The sequence below is a fragment of the Colossoma macropomum genome, unplaced genomic scaffold (genome assembly GCF_904425465.1).
Source record: "Colossoma macropomum unplaced genomic scaffold, Colossoma_macropomum, whole genome shotgun sequence".
NCBI classification, from domain to species: Eukaryota; Metazoa; Chordata; class Actinopteri; order Characiformes; family Serrasalmidae; genus Colossoma; species Colossoma macropomum.
Window position 1 is genome coordinate 28,949,908 of NW_023494784.1, and position 16,526 is coordinate 28,966,433.

The following is a 16,526-nucleotide window of genomic DNA, read 5'->3' on the forward strand; positions in this document are numbered from 1 at the left end:
TTTATTAACTAACTAGAGATGCTGCACTGGTCTACCTCAGGGTGGCGCTGTAGCAAACTGGTTCACCCAGTTGGTTCTTCACAGCCTAGCAACAGTAACTATGCCCGGTATAACTTTACAGTTTGCTGATGTACATTTGTAAATCTGAAAACTTGCCCAATTTCCCAAGAGACTGGTGAAAACAGTGAATTGTTACTCATTTCTTAAACTGAGAACAAAAAGATGTGCAAGATCTCCATTAATGTGTGGAAGACTGCATTACCAAACTGGAAACATGCATTTCCAAAGAAAGAATTGTTAAACATTTTGTTGCTATTGAAGCTAGCATGGACGTGGAACACCCTAAATACCAGGAGGTATCTCACACACTTGGTGTGCACGTATTCAGGGTTTTTTTTTGGTTTTTTTTTACAGCAGCTTCACATGCAGCTCAATCTGATTTTAAGACCAGAAATATCTGTTTAATAAAGACAAAACAATTTGCAAATAAAGAAGGCAAGATGCGTTTTTAAAAAATTACACTATATTCTGTTGTTAAGGAATTTCAAAATTCAGGTTGTTAAAGGGAGATAAGAATGTAATACTTTACAGTATAAAACCCTGACTCTTTATTGGATGAGGCAGGGGCTTGGGTAACATTCTGGCAGGCCAAATAAAACATCCTCTGGGCCAACTTTGCCCTGCAGGCCACCCTTTAGGCAGCCCTACTGTAGACATTGATCACAAAATTAAGGTTTTGCATTCCAACTAATTCTAATATTCGAGAAAAAAACTAAAAACAAACAAACAAAAAAAAAAATGTTAAAACTGATTTCATCTGAAATTAACATGAAATTAACGGCAATGGTGTTGCATGCATACTCAGCTGTTTAAAGACAGACCAACTAAATTCATGAGTAGAATTAGGAGTGCTTCAGCTTTTTTGGAAAGAAAAATTCAGAACTGAAGTATTTACTGAGCAATTCACTGTAAAGCTGTGCATCATGCTTGAGAATACCCCTTAACCATGATAAAATCACAGTAACAGTAACCTCTCGTGGCCTATTGCTGGAATACTGCCCTTAGGTCCCCAAGACAAAAAGTTTAGGCATTGCTGATGTAAAGATGCCCTATTTAGCATCATGTAGAGGGATACACTTCAAAACAGGTTTTATTATTCATAAAGAGCTGGGGGAAATCAGGAGGTTTTCGTATAGGATGAGTAACATAACGGAGGCTGCCTAAATGAATAATGAACTACAGGTAACCTGTATAACACTGGATGTTGATGGAGACTCATTTTCTTCTACAGGGTTTTACCTCTTCAGTGGACGGTGTGTCAACATACTAGTTATAAATAAAAAATATATATTTAAATTATTTAAACTGATTCTAGACACCAGCATAGCCTATACAGTTATAAAATCTATACTCTTTCTGCCCTCTCTGTCACATCCTTAACAATGCATCCTTGGCAACATGCTCAACTTAAGGCACTCATGTTTCACAGTAAAGTATAACATAACATACTAACAAATACAAGGAAAACTTTCATGTTTTACAGTTCAGTTAAGGCAAAACGAATTATTGGGGTGAATATTGTCTTCGTCTTCCTGTAATGAAACGTAAGACCTGAATACTGACACCTTGAATGGTGAAATGAGTACTCAAGTACATGTGCACATCCCTGGCTGAAATTTTCCTGTACTGCAGCTTTTGGCTTTAAAAGTGCCATTAGCCTAGGCCATGTATTGGCTTTAGATTAAAGCAGTAAGGCAGAACTGGAGGGGTGTAAATGAGAACCTATAAGGAAAAGAAACAGTAACTGGAAGCTAAGTTCATTCATTTACACAGAAAGGTTAGAATAATCACACTTCCCTGAGCACCTCTCCAGCTGGCTTTCTTTTAGAGTGTAGGGACTTTGTGAACTGAAGGGGAGTTTTATAAGGAAAACTCTGCATACATGTGTATACCTTTGTGTGTGCGTGATTTGTATGCTGAAAAAGAAGTCTAGTTAGCGTGTTTGTTTGTGTGTGGGCACACTCAGCGCACTAGACTGGGACCTTGGGAGGAGCCAACAAAAGCTGTTATCACATCATCCCAGAGCACCCTACAAACACAGCCACAAGTCTAGCTTCACTGGAAAACAACTATCCAAAAACATTCTTCTGAGTAATCTCAACTCTATGTTTGTTTTCATTTTTCTTCCATTTTCAGCAGGAGAAAGCAGTACAAAAATAAACTACTGTTTTTTCCCCCACTATTGTCTATTATATTTGAGTGTCTGGTGCGAGTGTGTGATAATATGCGTGCAACCCTTTGCCTGTTTATTTGTTCTCCCATGTGTTTAGGTGCATGCATAATTTTCTTTTAACAAATTCTAAAATGGGCTACATTTATGGTTTTAAAGAGAATTTGCTGCTATAAGCTTTAGCCTTGACACTCCGGCCTTTAAATTATGCTCACATTAAGCTGCAAAGAAATGAAGAGGATCTAAATTCAGTGCAATAACTATAACTATGGTCTCTCCAGAGAGAATACCCCCTACCTCTCTTCATCGTTCTCTCACTCTCTCTTCCTGCCCCAAGCCTCAGACCCACTTGAATATATCACTTATTATCTTATCAAAGATGGAAAAACTGCCATCTCTTTGACTTCCTACTGAAACCTAATAAATTTCACATTTATATTTTCATTCTGCTGCGCAGTTAATGTTATGACCCAGAGTTTTTATACAGTACTGTTCATTTTGATGTGAAGACAGAGGGCTAATCACACAGAAAAAAATATCTGAATAAAATAATCAACAAAAAGGAAGTCTAGCTGCATACTAATAAGGAATTACATGCTAAATTTCCTGCTTTGAGTTCACTCCCTCATTTAAAATCAGATGGGAATTTGTCTTCACTCTAGCAGTAGTGTATTACTAAGGATATGATGTGTCACCTGCCTTCTACCCAATGAGTGCTGGGACAGGCTCCAGCACCCCTGCGACCCAAAAGGATAAGCGGGTTAGATGATGAATGAATAAACGAATGATGTGTGACCTGTGTTCTCTTGCTCGCCACCACGCATGGCAGATTTGAAAGCAGTTCAACAGATCAGCTACTGATCTGAAAACAGCCTCTGGCCTTTCTTCTATACCTTAAAACTGAGGGGAGAGTGGCATGAGAGCAGTCAGGGCATTTTCCACCCAGAGCGGTGGACGGCAGTGCAGAACATCCAGCAGAGCATATCACTCTAAATTTAGGCACTTCCTCTCCATGGACTCTCGACCAGACCGAGTGAAAGGGATCATTTGAAAAGAGACACACAGACACACACGCACTTATACACACACTCTTTAGCGCACAAAACACAGCTATTAGGTCGCTTCAGAAAGCCAACATGCCTGAGTGGTTCTGGCTTTTTCCATCTTTTAAGAGCTGATGAAAGCCCGATGAAGAGAGAGTGGAAAACCAAGCGCTTTGCTTACCTTAGCCTCAGGACCATGTTCACAGCACCCTGAGTGCTTGGGTTTTTTTCCAATGGTTGAACCTTGGTGGAAGTAAAAAAAGAAAAAAATCAGTTATTTCTTAACAGAAAAAAGCACATATTTTCACCTTCTAAACTCCACTTGACATCATCTTAAATTTTACAAGGTGGTGACTATCTATGCCAGTGTAACAAGCTGCTCAATGTTTGAATTACAGGGGAGCCAGGGGGGAGCTTACCATCACCAAATGAGACCCAAGCTCCTTTGAAAACAATGAAATCTGAAGTTGGGGTGGGGGTTGTGTATACTGATGGCCTAATTTATTAAACATTCTCTTGTCTGTAACAATTTATGTATTAAACACTGTACAAACCTCAATTCCAGAAAAGTTGGAACAGAACATGAAAGGCTAATAAAAACAGAAAGCAGTGATTAGCAATTTTTTTAAATTGTTTCAAAGTGAAAAAAGTACAGAAACATATTTAATGTTTTATCTTATGAACCGTATATTTTTTTTTATTTACGCTCTTCAAATTTAAAGAATGAAACACATTTCAAAAACACATAATAATCATTTGGGGACATCAACTGATACAGTGCTGCAAGCGGTTATACACGTTTTCAGCTGTACAACCATATGGGGCCTTTAATGTAGTATTTTGTGCTTTCAAATGAGCCACTTGTTTTCAGTGAGAGACAGTTCTGGACTGCAGGCAGGAAGCACTCTCTGATTACGCAGCCATGCTGTCGCAACAAGTGCAGAATGTGGTTTGGCATAGTCATGCTGAAATAAGCATGGTTGTCCCTGGAAAAGACATCATCTAGATGGTAGCAAATTTTGCTCCAAAATGTGTAAATACCATTCTGTGTCTTTACAGATGTGCAGTCATGACATGTCCACTAATACACCCTTCTACCGTGACAGACCTTGGCTTTTGAACTTGAACTTTGAACATTCGGAAAAGTCTTTTTCCTCTTTGGCTTGGAGAACACAATGTCTAACATTTCCATAAACAATCTGGAAGGTGAACTCACCAGAACACAACACATGTTTCCTGTGTGCATTAATCCATTCTAGATGAGCTTGAGCCCAGAGAACTCGGCACTGTTTTCGGACATTGTACATAGTACAGTTAAACTTGCATTTGTGGATGCAGTGACAAACAGTGTTTGCTGACTTTTGTCAAAGTATTTCTAAAGTATAATGCAGTGCTGTATGAGGGACGAAAGGTCACAGGTATTTAGTTGTGGTGTGTGGAATGTTCTTAATTGGATTATTCACTGACACACTTTTTGGCAAAGTGGCAAGCCTAAGCTTACTCATAAAGGGCTAGGCCTTTCCTGAGTGCTACTACACCCAAGCATGACTGCAGCATCTCTTTAATATGTTTTTTGAACATTTCCTATTTTAATTTTTTTGCAGAGTGTTGCAGGCATCAATTTCAGAATGAACATGTAGTTTATATATAAAAAAATAATAACTGTTGCATTTCACATACTATTCCAACTTTTTTGGAGGTTTACATTACAGCTGTGGGACAATCACATGTTGTAGCCTGTTGTATTGTATTGCTTGATCTCTGAAGGGATCTGTAGGCCTTCAGATGATTGCGCGATTATTGCTGTGTTTGATTATACTGACTCTTTTGAATGACCTCTCCTGTCTCTCTCTCTCAGACACACACACACACACACACACACGCACACACACACACACACAAACACGCTTTCCAGATCACTTATTCTCCTGGGTCAAGGAGGGTGCAGGAGCCTATCCCAGTAGTGAATGGGCGGAAGGCAGTCCATCACAGTGCAGACACACACACATATACAGTCACACACACATTTCACACCTAGGGGATATTTAGCATCTCCAATTTGCCTGACTGCTGACTTTAGACTGTGGGAACTGGAGGAAACCCACAAAGACATGGGGAGAACATGCAAACTCCACACAGAAAGGACCCTGGTCACCAGGCCACGGAATCAAACCCAAGCCCTTCTTGCTGTGAGCGCTACCCCATGTGCCACGATGCCGAGCCTCCTACCTGTACAATAACTTTCAAATACACTTTACAACACAAAACTCTTCATTATAAATGTTAGCTTCTGGGTATTCTTGCTTATACAACATAACAGACTAAATCCCACCCCCCCATGCAGTCAAGTGAAACATAACTCATAACGCATGTAAACAGGCCACTTGGAGTCCATTTCACGGCAGTTTTATATAATTAAATGTATCACTGAGAAAGTTTGAGAGAGAAATTAAAGAGCTAGAAAATAAAAGAGAGAAAGAGACTGAAGGGGGGGAATAAATTAATAAATAAAAAGGAATAAAGAACAAAATAAATGATGAAAGAAAAAAGACAGCAAATGCTATTGTTGTGTTACTTCTACAAGAGCCCTACCATTTAATTCACAATGTGTTTAAACCTGACCAAACAGGCCCACAGGGCACCAGCCAAGGGTTCAGTTTAAACTCTCTGCGTCTCACAGCAATTCTCACAAACAGAAATAACCTTGGCTGCTGTAAACAAACAGCAGTAAAGAGTTTTGTAGTGAAGAGCTCACCTTTACCAACCCTTAGGCTTGTATTTGCTTTACAGCGGTGTCTGAACTTATTAGTAGCTTGTTTTAGTCTCAGCTGGATTTTTGCTGTGATGTCTGCTTTCCACCTATGATGTTTACAGGCTTTGTTATACAACAGTTAGCTTCCTATCTACCTTCCGTATTTTGCCTGGACTCTACTTGTGCATTAATTGTTAAGCAGCAATCTGCTCTCTCAGACTGCAGCCTAATGAATGTGTAGATAAAAGCTGTTCATGGTGCAATGGACATTCAGTTGGACTATTGGAAATACTTCCACACCATAAATTCATCAACATTTTGGCCACATACAAATATATTTACAGAAAACTTTAATTAAGTTAATGTGAAGATTCATTCAAGAGTTCATTATGCAAGTTCAATCTGCAACACAAGCCTAAGCACATCATCCTCCTGCATGCACTTAAACCAGGGACTGTAAAGCTTGCATGGGTTACCATGCTTTGAATGAATTGTTAGGATCCAAAGATCCCAAGTATGGAACCACCTGTACTGGTGCAATATTTCATGAGTTGTGTTGATGGGGCATGAATATTGTTTAGGTTAAACTGGCTTAAGACTGAACCTCCCAAACAAAATGCAAATGATAATGACTCCAGGCTTTTTTCATTTTATTTATAGCTTATAAAAAGGTATATTTATGTACATTTCCTCTGAGAAAGCTTATTTAAGTTACACAGTCGAACCTTAAGACCTTTGCTGTACCTTTGAGGGTACATTTATATTGGTTGTACCTTGATGAGCAGAAATGTTCCTGTACAGTAGATTTTTTTTCTAATAATGTCAAATAAGCCAAAAAAATGAATAAAAGCAATGCTTTAGAGTGAGAGAGAAAAAGAGAGAGAGATGAAGAACAAGAAAGATGAGAGAAATGGCTCGCTAGCTATTCTGTATGTAATACCAAGACATAGTGAGCAAAGGCCTACTCTGGATCCCTGAGTTATTAAGGCTAAAAGGCTCCCTACAGGCCTGTACAGCCTGCACAACCTCTCAGCAAGGGGCAGCAAGGTTACTGAATCAAGACAAATCACATCCACTTCCGCATAGTCCCTACCTGGGGATGCTGAATGGACAGGCCTTCTATAGGGACATTGTTGGCATTCACTTCCCCCTGCAGAGGCAAAATGGACAGCACAGAGTGAAAAGAGGAACAGTGAGACATACCTCTCTCCATCTCTCTCTCTCTCTCTCTCTCTCTCTCTCTCTCTCTAAAACCACTGAGGCCATTTTGCTATTCAGCTGTTGGGAAATGGTTTCTGAACCTCCACAAAGCCTAGCCCAAAGTTATGACATTTTCTAATCCAGTGAGAGAAAAAATGAGTGCATGATTACCGCACACACACATATACACTCACAGGGGAAGAAACTGCATGAGCCCTGTCTCATTTTTAATAATTAGTGTTTGTTTGTCCACTGCGGTCAAATATGTTACATTTGTACATCATTTAGATTGGTCTATCAGACAAACAATGCAGTCCCATGACACTCATAATGACACTATAAAACAGCGCTTGAGTAGTTAATTAAAACAGCAATAGATCAAACATGTCAGACAGACTAGTCCGTTAAGCTTCTTTCATCTTATTTTTGTACATTTATAACTACTAAAATATGTCTTACATATCAAGCAGTGATATGTTAACTGTAAAAAAAGATAACAACTATATGATGACTGAAAAGGGGCCTACTTACATCCCGGTTTTCGTCTTTGACCCTCCGTGACTGAAACGCAATTAAAAGACAGGATTATATTATGTTCTTTTTCTCCCACAAAGTATGATAGACAGATGTAGCTATTTGTGTAGGAGTGCAATCAGCACCGGTTCATTTGCATTTTGTAATAAACAATACACAGAAGCAATGTGTCTCTAGCCTCATTAGCGAGCGCTGATTTGCGACTGCTTTGCTGTGGAGGGGGTTTGATTTTTATTTCCGACTCGAGATGACTGTGAGTTATACATTCTTCATACACCAATCAAAGACAGTACTCAGCTTTGATGATATTGTGTCTCCTTGTTAAGCCCACTTTAAACCCTAAACAACACTCCTCTGGTGAAGACACATCTATGTACGCATCCATGAACTGTGTAACACTGACATTACAATGCAATAAACATGTTATGGCATGTTATATGCAGTTGTCACAATGGATTTGGTTCAGTAATATAACAATGTCATGTTACCATTACCTGTCATTTTCATTTTCACAACAAAGGGCCAAAATGTAAAATTTTGCTAAATAATCTAGTTAGCCATCAAATGTTTAGTACATCTGTCATGACAATTAATGGTAATGCTAACATGACACTGTAATATCACTGGACATAATGTTTTGTGACAACTCATGACAGCATATGACATCTCCCATGACATGTTTATGGCATGGTTATGTCGATGTTATGTAGCAGAGTTCAAATAAAAAGGGTTACCGCTACAAGACTAGGGAAGACATTGATATGAGAGGAAAAACAACTATATTGAATGTATGAATATGAATATGGTGCTATTTCACACTTAGGTTTACTTCTTATAGTAAAGCAAAAGGCAAACACATTTCATTTCATGTTAGTAAATGTGCCAACATTTTAATGTAAGCAAATGTGCCAAAAATATTATGTCAGTAAATGCATCAAAAATGTAAGTGAATGTGCCAAAATGGTCATTACTACATCATAAATAAAATATTGAAAATGGGGTCAAGCCTACCCTTCCTTGATTAACAGCTGCTTTCCCTTCTTCACTCCTTTCATCCATCTCATCATCACTCCATTCCCAGTCTCCGTCCTCAGTCTTGTGCAAGTGACCGCTTGATCCGGGCACTCGTCTCACCTTAGCAGGACACACGTACCCAATGTCAATGTGAACCCTCACAACCGACTGTTTTACAAAGGCCAGAGGCGACTCAACATTTATTAACCTTGTATGGGACATTAATTCAGTTGAGAGCATTGTCTATATTCACATCAAGAACCAATCTTACATACTTTTCCATCAATAAATAGGATTGCTGTCTATCTCCTGAACTGGAACAGCTGCAGCATTGAGTTATTAGGGTCTTACGATCATTGTAGGGTGCTGAATCCTGCTGGCATGTGCAAAATGAGCTGTTCAGCCAGAGTGAAATATTAGTCACCCGTTACTTTCAACATGCTACACGGGGCCAAAAAAATCAATGGAAATTTCCCAGAATCTCAGCAAAACTAGAATCAATGTCTTAACAGCAGCTTATAGATATAGAACTTACAGCATGTACTTACTATAATTCTAACATAGCAGCTCCCAGAACACTAAATGTACAGAGTTTCTCTAAATTCTGCTGTGGTAGGATAGGTTTGCCAAAAGCAAGGGTCAATTGGTCTGGTCACTCAGGCCACCATAATAACAGAAATATGTTTATCGTATTTACAATTAACAAGCATACTTTAGTTCCAAAAAACAGTCAGGCATTGTTTAGACAAAGAAAATATGAATAAAATAAGCCTCCATCTGAGTTAAGTGGAAACTGGTGTGGACTATGTGGATGTTTTCTTTACTGAATATCAACAAAACCGAATAAAACAGTTCTTTGTATGTTCAGATCAGAATGTTACTATTAATATGTTTTTATTTAACAATAAAAATGGATGGATTTCGTTTAGTTTATATTCAGTTGATTTTAGGTGGTGACTTTTGAATATGCTTTAGAGAAGAACAGACAGAGAATAAACTTGCCATCATTTGCTTTCATAAGTTACAATGCATAGTTGGACCACAAAATAATAAAAATAAATAATAATTTTGAGCTATATATATTATTTAATTTTAAATTGTACAAAATACTATATATATATATATATATATATATATATATATATATATATATATATATATATATATATATATATATATAAAATATTATGTATGAATATATATCATTTATAATGAATGATAATGAATGTACAATGAACCACAAATTAATTTTAGTTGTTTTCCCTTTCTTCTTTTTATTTTTGCCTTTTAAAAATATTAATCAGGTCTCGGTCTTGACTCAGAGTCACTGTGTCCAGGTATTAAATACAACACTATTAGAAACTGTTCAGGTTTTGCAGTGATGGCCTCTTAGTGTAATGTCAACTTATTTAACACTTTATTTTATTTCAGATCTTATTTCATAGAGTGATCTTAGCAAACTCTAGTAAATGGAAGCAAGGACTGCCACTACGGTCACCACACCATCACAATAACTATCGCAGTGGTTATAGTAAAAAATACTGACAAAATTTAATTTGAGTCAGTTAGTTCAGTGTCTGAGCAAACAGGTTTGTTAACCCCTGAAATGGCCAGGGCCCACCAGTGGCCCAAAGTTTATTACACACTTCTATAACCTAATAATAGCTCATCCTGTTTGCACTGAAGCCCCTGTAGTTACTGAATAATAAGCCTTAGTATGTAAAAAGTTCTAAACAGCACAGAAATTCTCGGAGGCAAGTGGTCACTCGATCTAAAGGTTCTGCATTCTTAGCGGCCAAAATGTGAAATATAGTGGCCAGGGGCACTGTGTATTAGGCAAGAATGGAACCTCGCCTGGAGGCTCGTCTATTTGATCACTGGCGTTTTAAAAGAGCAGCTTTATTCTGAGGGAAGACTGAAGGAAACACAGTGGTACACTTTCTTTTTTTCCAGTTAACCTTAACATGAACCCAAACTGAATGCATCTTTGGAGAGACCTGCTCTGAGAACTGCCAACAACTATAGCTGGAGAGAAAAGGCATCACACAATCTAAGAAAAGGCCCCTGAGCTTAAAACAATGTACTACACATTATAGCCATAGCCAGCTACAGGTAAGAAGGAGATAGCAAGCTTGACTAAAGTGAAGGAACATGTACCCTTCTCTCAGCATCATGCTCTCTTTCAGAAACACCATCAGGCCAGCATTCGCTAGCCTCTCCTCTGGCACCTTCAGCAAAATAATATATAAATAAACAAATCAACATCAGTGGTTCATTCTCACAAACAACATCTGCGAGCTCAGAGCGTATGAATAAGATGAGAGGACCAGCTGCCCTGGGCCCACACGCATACACAGAATGATTTAGAAGCATTTCGCGTGCCAAAATACCCAAATGGATAATGGCTGTTGGCAAAGTGAATTATTCACCTTTATTATTCAGTCGCCCTCTAATAAGCTAAAGAAAAGTAGAATACACAAGCTCAATAAATCACAACAAATAAGGTGTAAACAACAGACAAATCACGAATACTCAGTGTAAAAGAAAAGAAGGGACAGTGATGACATTATTCTTGCAACACTGGAACTCCAACAAAGTGCTGCAATACCATCATCTTCTGCTACAGAACATTAACATCGCTCATGAATTCACACCATAAAGTAATATAGCCCATGATGAGTTCATTAGGCACTGGCCACATCTGTCCTGCAGAAGCAAACTGGACATCTTGGCTCCAGACTGACTGTCTGACAGAAAAGCTCTCAGGAGCCCAAACTAAAGAACTCACCTGCCCCCTGCTGACCAAGCCGTGACACTGCTGCAGTGTAAGCTGAGAGCTGCCTGTCAAGCTCATGTATGACCTCTGCATATGCTGGCTTAGAGAAACAACACTTACAAACCAGCAAATTGTATGAAGATCAACAAAAAGCTGTATGAAGATGGATGTTGACTCGTAAAATGGTTGTGCCTGTAAGGTCAAACACTGAATTATCCATATTATGTCCTCACTGTACTTTTCCAAGGTCATTAGACCAGTACACACTTCTTGATATATCAGGCTTTATTTTATCAGGGTTAGAAACAGCTTTGAAGTTGAAAATCACTACTGTGCATAAATCAATTGATAAGTGCACTATACTAGTTCTATCCTGCTACATCAGTCACTCTGGTACAGCGGCTTTGCTAAACAAAGTCAGAGAAAGGGAAGTATAGAGAAAGGGAGAGCAAATGGGATCTGGTTTCAGAGGTGTTCAAGGTGACAGTCCTCAGATGACACCGATTTCCCTGTGCTATCCCTTTTCACACACTGTCTAGCTGTGTACATAATGCAAATGACAGACAGAAACAGAATCCAGCGTTTGAACGATACATTCAGCCTACGATTCGATTCACAATACTGAGTATACTCGATTAAAAAAGTTAACTGATTACAATTTACATTTTCAACCAATCAATTTAGTACTTAATGTGCAACTGGAATGATAACAGAGTATTCACAGGCACTTATAAAGCTGTGTTTGGCAGACCGAAGATATTAGCACTCAAATTGGTTTTGTGAACAGCAACTGGAAAAGGGGTAAATCCACACCAGCAGGACCTCACAAGCATGCATGCTTGTACTCACAAATTTAAGGTATGTGAGAAAATGTGTTTGCTTATATAGATCATCTGTATATGAAGTAAAAATGTATTTGTTTAACTAGATCTAAGCTGAACAGTTTAGCAGACAGCTAACAGGCTACTCCAGTAATATTAGGCTTTGCTGTATAACACACAAAGTAAAGAATATGCCACCCTCCTTTGTGCATGCTTAATTAGAGGGGGCCTAGGTAGTAGTAAATGTGGGAAGTGTACACCATCATCCATTTTTATCATTTTATTGTTTAAAATAAAACAAAGCAACATATTATTTGAATAATCATCAAAATTAATAATAATTGCTATATTACTTGATCACTCACATAACCAATAGTGGCAGCCCTAGTTCATGATTCAGTATTCTCACAATATTGTGAACATTACGGAAAATGTTGACTATAATCATGTTGTTTCACAACTTAATAATAAAACTAGAGCTAAGAGGCAGGAACACTGCTGCAGTGAATTGTTGACTGCTGCTAATCATCTTTCATGTTAAAACAACACAATCGCATTAGATGGCATAATTAATAGCATGCCCACTGTCCACAATGCACTTGTCACATCTCCATCATGTACACTGTCAACATTTTGTATTGCAGTATTACAATGTCAGGATGCACAATTTCACTCTTAGAATATCACATAAACCACCCATCACCACAGAAGGAGTCTCACCAAGATAGAGCCGTAAGTTCCACAATGACATCTGAATTTGTTACAGTCTCACTAAACTGCGTAGTGCCAAATAATCAAAAGTTGCATCCACTATGCCCAAAAAGATAGCAATAAATCACCCCTTATCATGACCCTGAGAGTATGGAACTTGCTATAAGAAATGAAGGAGCCAGTTCCACAGCTGTAGCTCTGTTTGGCCAGGTGACACTGTTACATGGAAACTGAAATGACACAGTATTTAACTCAGTGCCATCAGACATAGTGTTTCACTTCTTTCTCATAAACTGGAAGCTCTTACACATATTCGCATACATACAGGGGAAGCAAGTTTTTAGACGCTTTTGTTTTTGTTATTTAATACACTTCCAGGGCACATATCCACTTCAAATTGACACACATGATGTGTTTTGACTTTGTGCTTGTACAAAAAGTATTCAACAAAGATTTGTTTAAAAAAATGTAATTTGACAGACAAAAAAATATTCAGAGGTGAAAAAGTACTCATCATAAGTTTGTTACAAAGCTCTTTCTGTCAATTTCAGCTTCAAAACATTTATGGTTAGAAGTAATCTTCAATTCCCCAAGGTTACGAGGGTGCCTCTGACTGACTCACAATTTCAAAATCCTCTATAAATTTTCAATGCAATTCAAGCCAGGAGATTAGGCCATGCAAGCTCCTTCACCTTTTTTAGAAACCCATGCTGAGTTATTTTGCCTGAATGTATGAGTTCAGTGTTTTGTTAAAACATCTATCTTTTTATTTATTTTTTAAATTCAGTTTCTTGGCCAATGAGATTAAATTTCCCTCTTTCCTCTTGCAAATTAACAAACAAATGACACTGACAGGGATGTTTAAGGTCTTCGATGTGGCTCTGTAGTTTTTTCCATTTGAGTGTTGTTTAATAATTGTGTCCCAGAGAACTTTAGCAAGCCCCTTGATTGCACCATGATTGTAACCTGTGTGAAATCTAATGACAGCAGGTGCAATTCGGACAAGATTTTTTTTGCAGCATTAACATCTAGAACTTTATTTTTATGCAACTTTTACACATATATATTTTTCATTTTCTGTCTGAATATTTCTTCCTACAATTTTTTTTACATATCCTTATTTATGCTTAAGACTGCATTCATTTTGTTTATAAGCAGAATTCTAAAGACATTGTGTGCAAATTTGAAGGATAATCAATTTAAAAAACCAAAAGTGTCTGAATAAATGTTTCCCCTCAATGTACACTTGTAAACAATATACTGCTCAAGCTGAAAAAGTCCACCTCACTGTGATACGTATGAGCTTTGAAATTCTCTGTCATAACGGCAATACCACAAACAGCAGCAAAAGAAATAAAAACGCACAGCTGTGGTCTCAGTTGATGACACTTTGCAAGCAATTACTTCCAAAAAAGCACTGTCTACTTACAATTCCAATTACTCACTTGTGGTGCCACAATCAACTTTTCAGTGGTGCAATTAGAACTGCATTTCCCAAAGGTCCCCATCACTGCATACTAAAGCTGGAGTGACTGCAACTGCTGTCAAATTTAACAAGTATTCATAGGCTCTATCCCACCCAAACAATTGGAAGCTTTCTACTTTCTTTTTCTATGCTAATGCTAATTCACTGACTGGAGTCGATTACTGAGTGCAGGAACAGTTTTCTCAAAGCCCTCCGGAGGAACGTAGAAAGCCATCACACATCATCCACGTCAATTATGCCACAACATTACAATGGTGTGGTGATTACGGGGCTTTTAGCTTTATGACACAGGCTCTAAATATAACTCTGGGCCATACAGTAATCCATTTGTATCATTCAAGCTGGAATTTTAAGTGTCCGCTAGTGAGGTTATTCCCGTCTCTGTTACAATAAGGCCATTTATCACTGAAGAGTACATCCTGGTCTTAAAATACAGGTGAAAATGTTTGTGTGTGTATGTGCCTGTTTTAGTTTCTATATTGATAACCCTAGAAGCAATACACCTTTCCTTCATTTCCTTCCATCTGTGTCACTTCCTTTTCATTTGTTTCCACTGACAGTATCTCCATCTCCTAAATGGAGTCAAGCACTGGGGGCTGGAACTATCTTGTCATTTTTTGGACTGGAGGTGGAAAGAGAGACAGAGGGCTGGTAACGGTCCTGCCCGGCCCAGCAGATCTCACAGTCAGTTAGGCTGAGAGTAAGAAGCAGCCTAGCATGCAAATGGCCGTGTTTAAGTGCAGCGCCCTGTTACCTAAGCGCCCGCATTAAACCCCATTTGTCTTTGTCTGCTGTCAGAGCCCAGAGACATTAGGCTCTCCTGAATGCTTGAGTTGACAGTGCATTCGTTCTGCATGAGCGATATATTTTCCAGCTCCTGACTCCTACCTGATTGCATTTGTTCACAGCCTACACACACATACACAGGCCAGCACAAGCTATAGAAAACACCCAACACAAGGTATGAAAAAGGTTCAGCGGTTTGGGGCTGTCAATGCTTAAAATGGGCAGAACAGCCAGAAGGTCAAAATGGCCCAAGAAAGGAAGAAAATCACAAATTTTGTATTAAGGTAAGGCATCTATATCAGAGGATAACTCACTGACTCAAGCCCATGCAGGTCATGATAGGTCACTGCTCATGCAGGAATGCACGTGTAAAGTAAAGCCACTCCTAAGAGCACTAACAAAACATTTTCATCAATCACAGCCCCATTCATTGGATCAGAGATATTTTAATATTTTGATATTTCTCAATCAGAAATGCAAAAAACAGCAACATCCCCAGCTTTGTGCCTACTATTTTGAGTCAAATAACAAGTGACGTAAGCACCTGGCTAAACAGCCAGCTACAAAACACACATGCCCAGCTCAAAATTTACTCCATCCTGAACTACTAGCCTATCAAAAATGATTAAGACAGGATGACTATTTTCACTCTCAGTGTTTAAAATGTCAACTATATGGTAAAATGTATAAGCCAGTAATGGCTACTGTCACAACAAATCTGCATCATCATACGGAACTTTTTAAAGGATTAAAAAACTGCAAGCCTGACTGCAAGCACGAACAGAAAAAGCTACTCGGGGAATCCTAACATTTTTTAGACTGAAGCACCTCATGGACCTCTCTTACATTTCAAAGGCTACAAATTTCCCAGACAGGGGTGCCATTAGCAGCCAAATGCCTTTTGATGCTCGCATCAGCAACACGGTGTGTCGTTATTCAGCCTTTTATTTTTCACAATAGTGTTGGTGCCTTTGTATTTTATTTAGTTGTTTTTTTTGCTATTTGCTTAAAAGAGAAGTTAGTTAGATTCTGTTGCAAGAAATGTCTGTACTTGTGGTACATCTAGCCAGACTCAGACTACTTGAATAATATTTTATCATTTCTCATATCATCGTCACATCCAACAACTTTATTGCACAATTTATAACTATATTGTGCAGACACAGCAGTGTC

The 16,526-nt window shown here is 38.4% G+C and overlaps 1 protein-coding gene across 1 annotated transcript in view; it reads right to left on the reverse strand.

Moving 5' to 3' along the window:
• The window catches only part of stk39 (serine threonine kinase 39), a 51,726-nt gene that overhangs the window by 23,325 nt on the left and 11,875 nt on the right, over nucleotides 1–16,526 (reverse strand). Inside the window, exons 11-14 of the mRNA XM_036567517.1 lie at nucleotides 8,771–8,893; nucleotides 7,757–7,786; nucleotides 7,119–7,175; nucleotides 3,455–3,516 (exon numbers count right to left, since the gene is read on the reverse strand). Of these exons, the coding sequence (XP_036423410.1) occupies nucleotides 3,455–3,516; nucleotides 7,119–7,175; nucleotides 7,757–7,786; nucleotides 8,771–8,893 (272 nt within the window). The remainder of the gene's footprint in view (nucleotides 1–3,454; nucleotides 3,517–7,118; nucleotides 7,176–7,756; nucleotides 7,787–8,770; nucleotides 8,894–16,526) is intronic.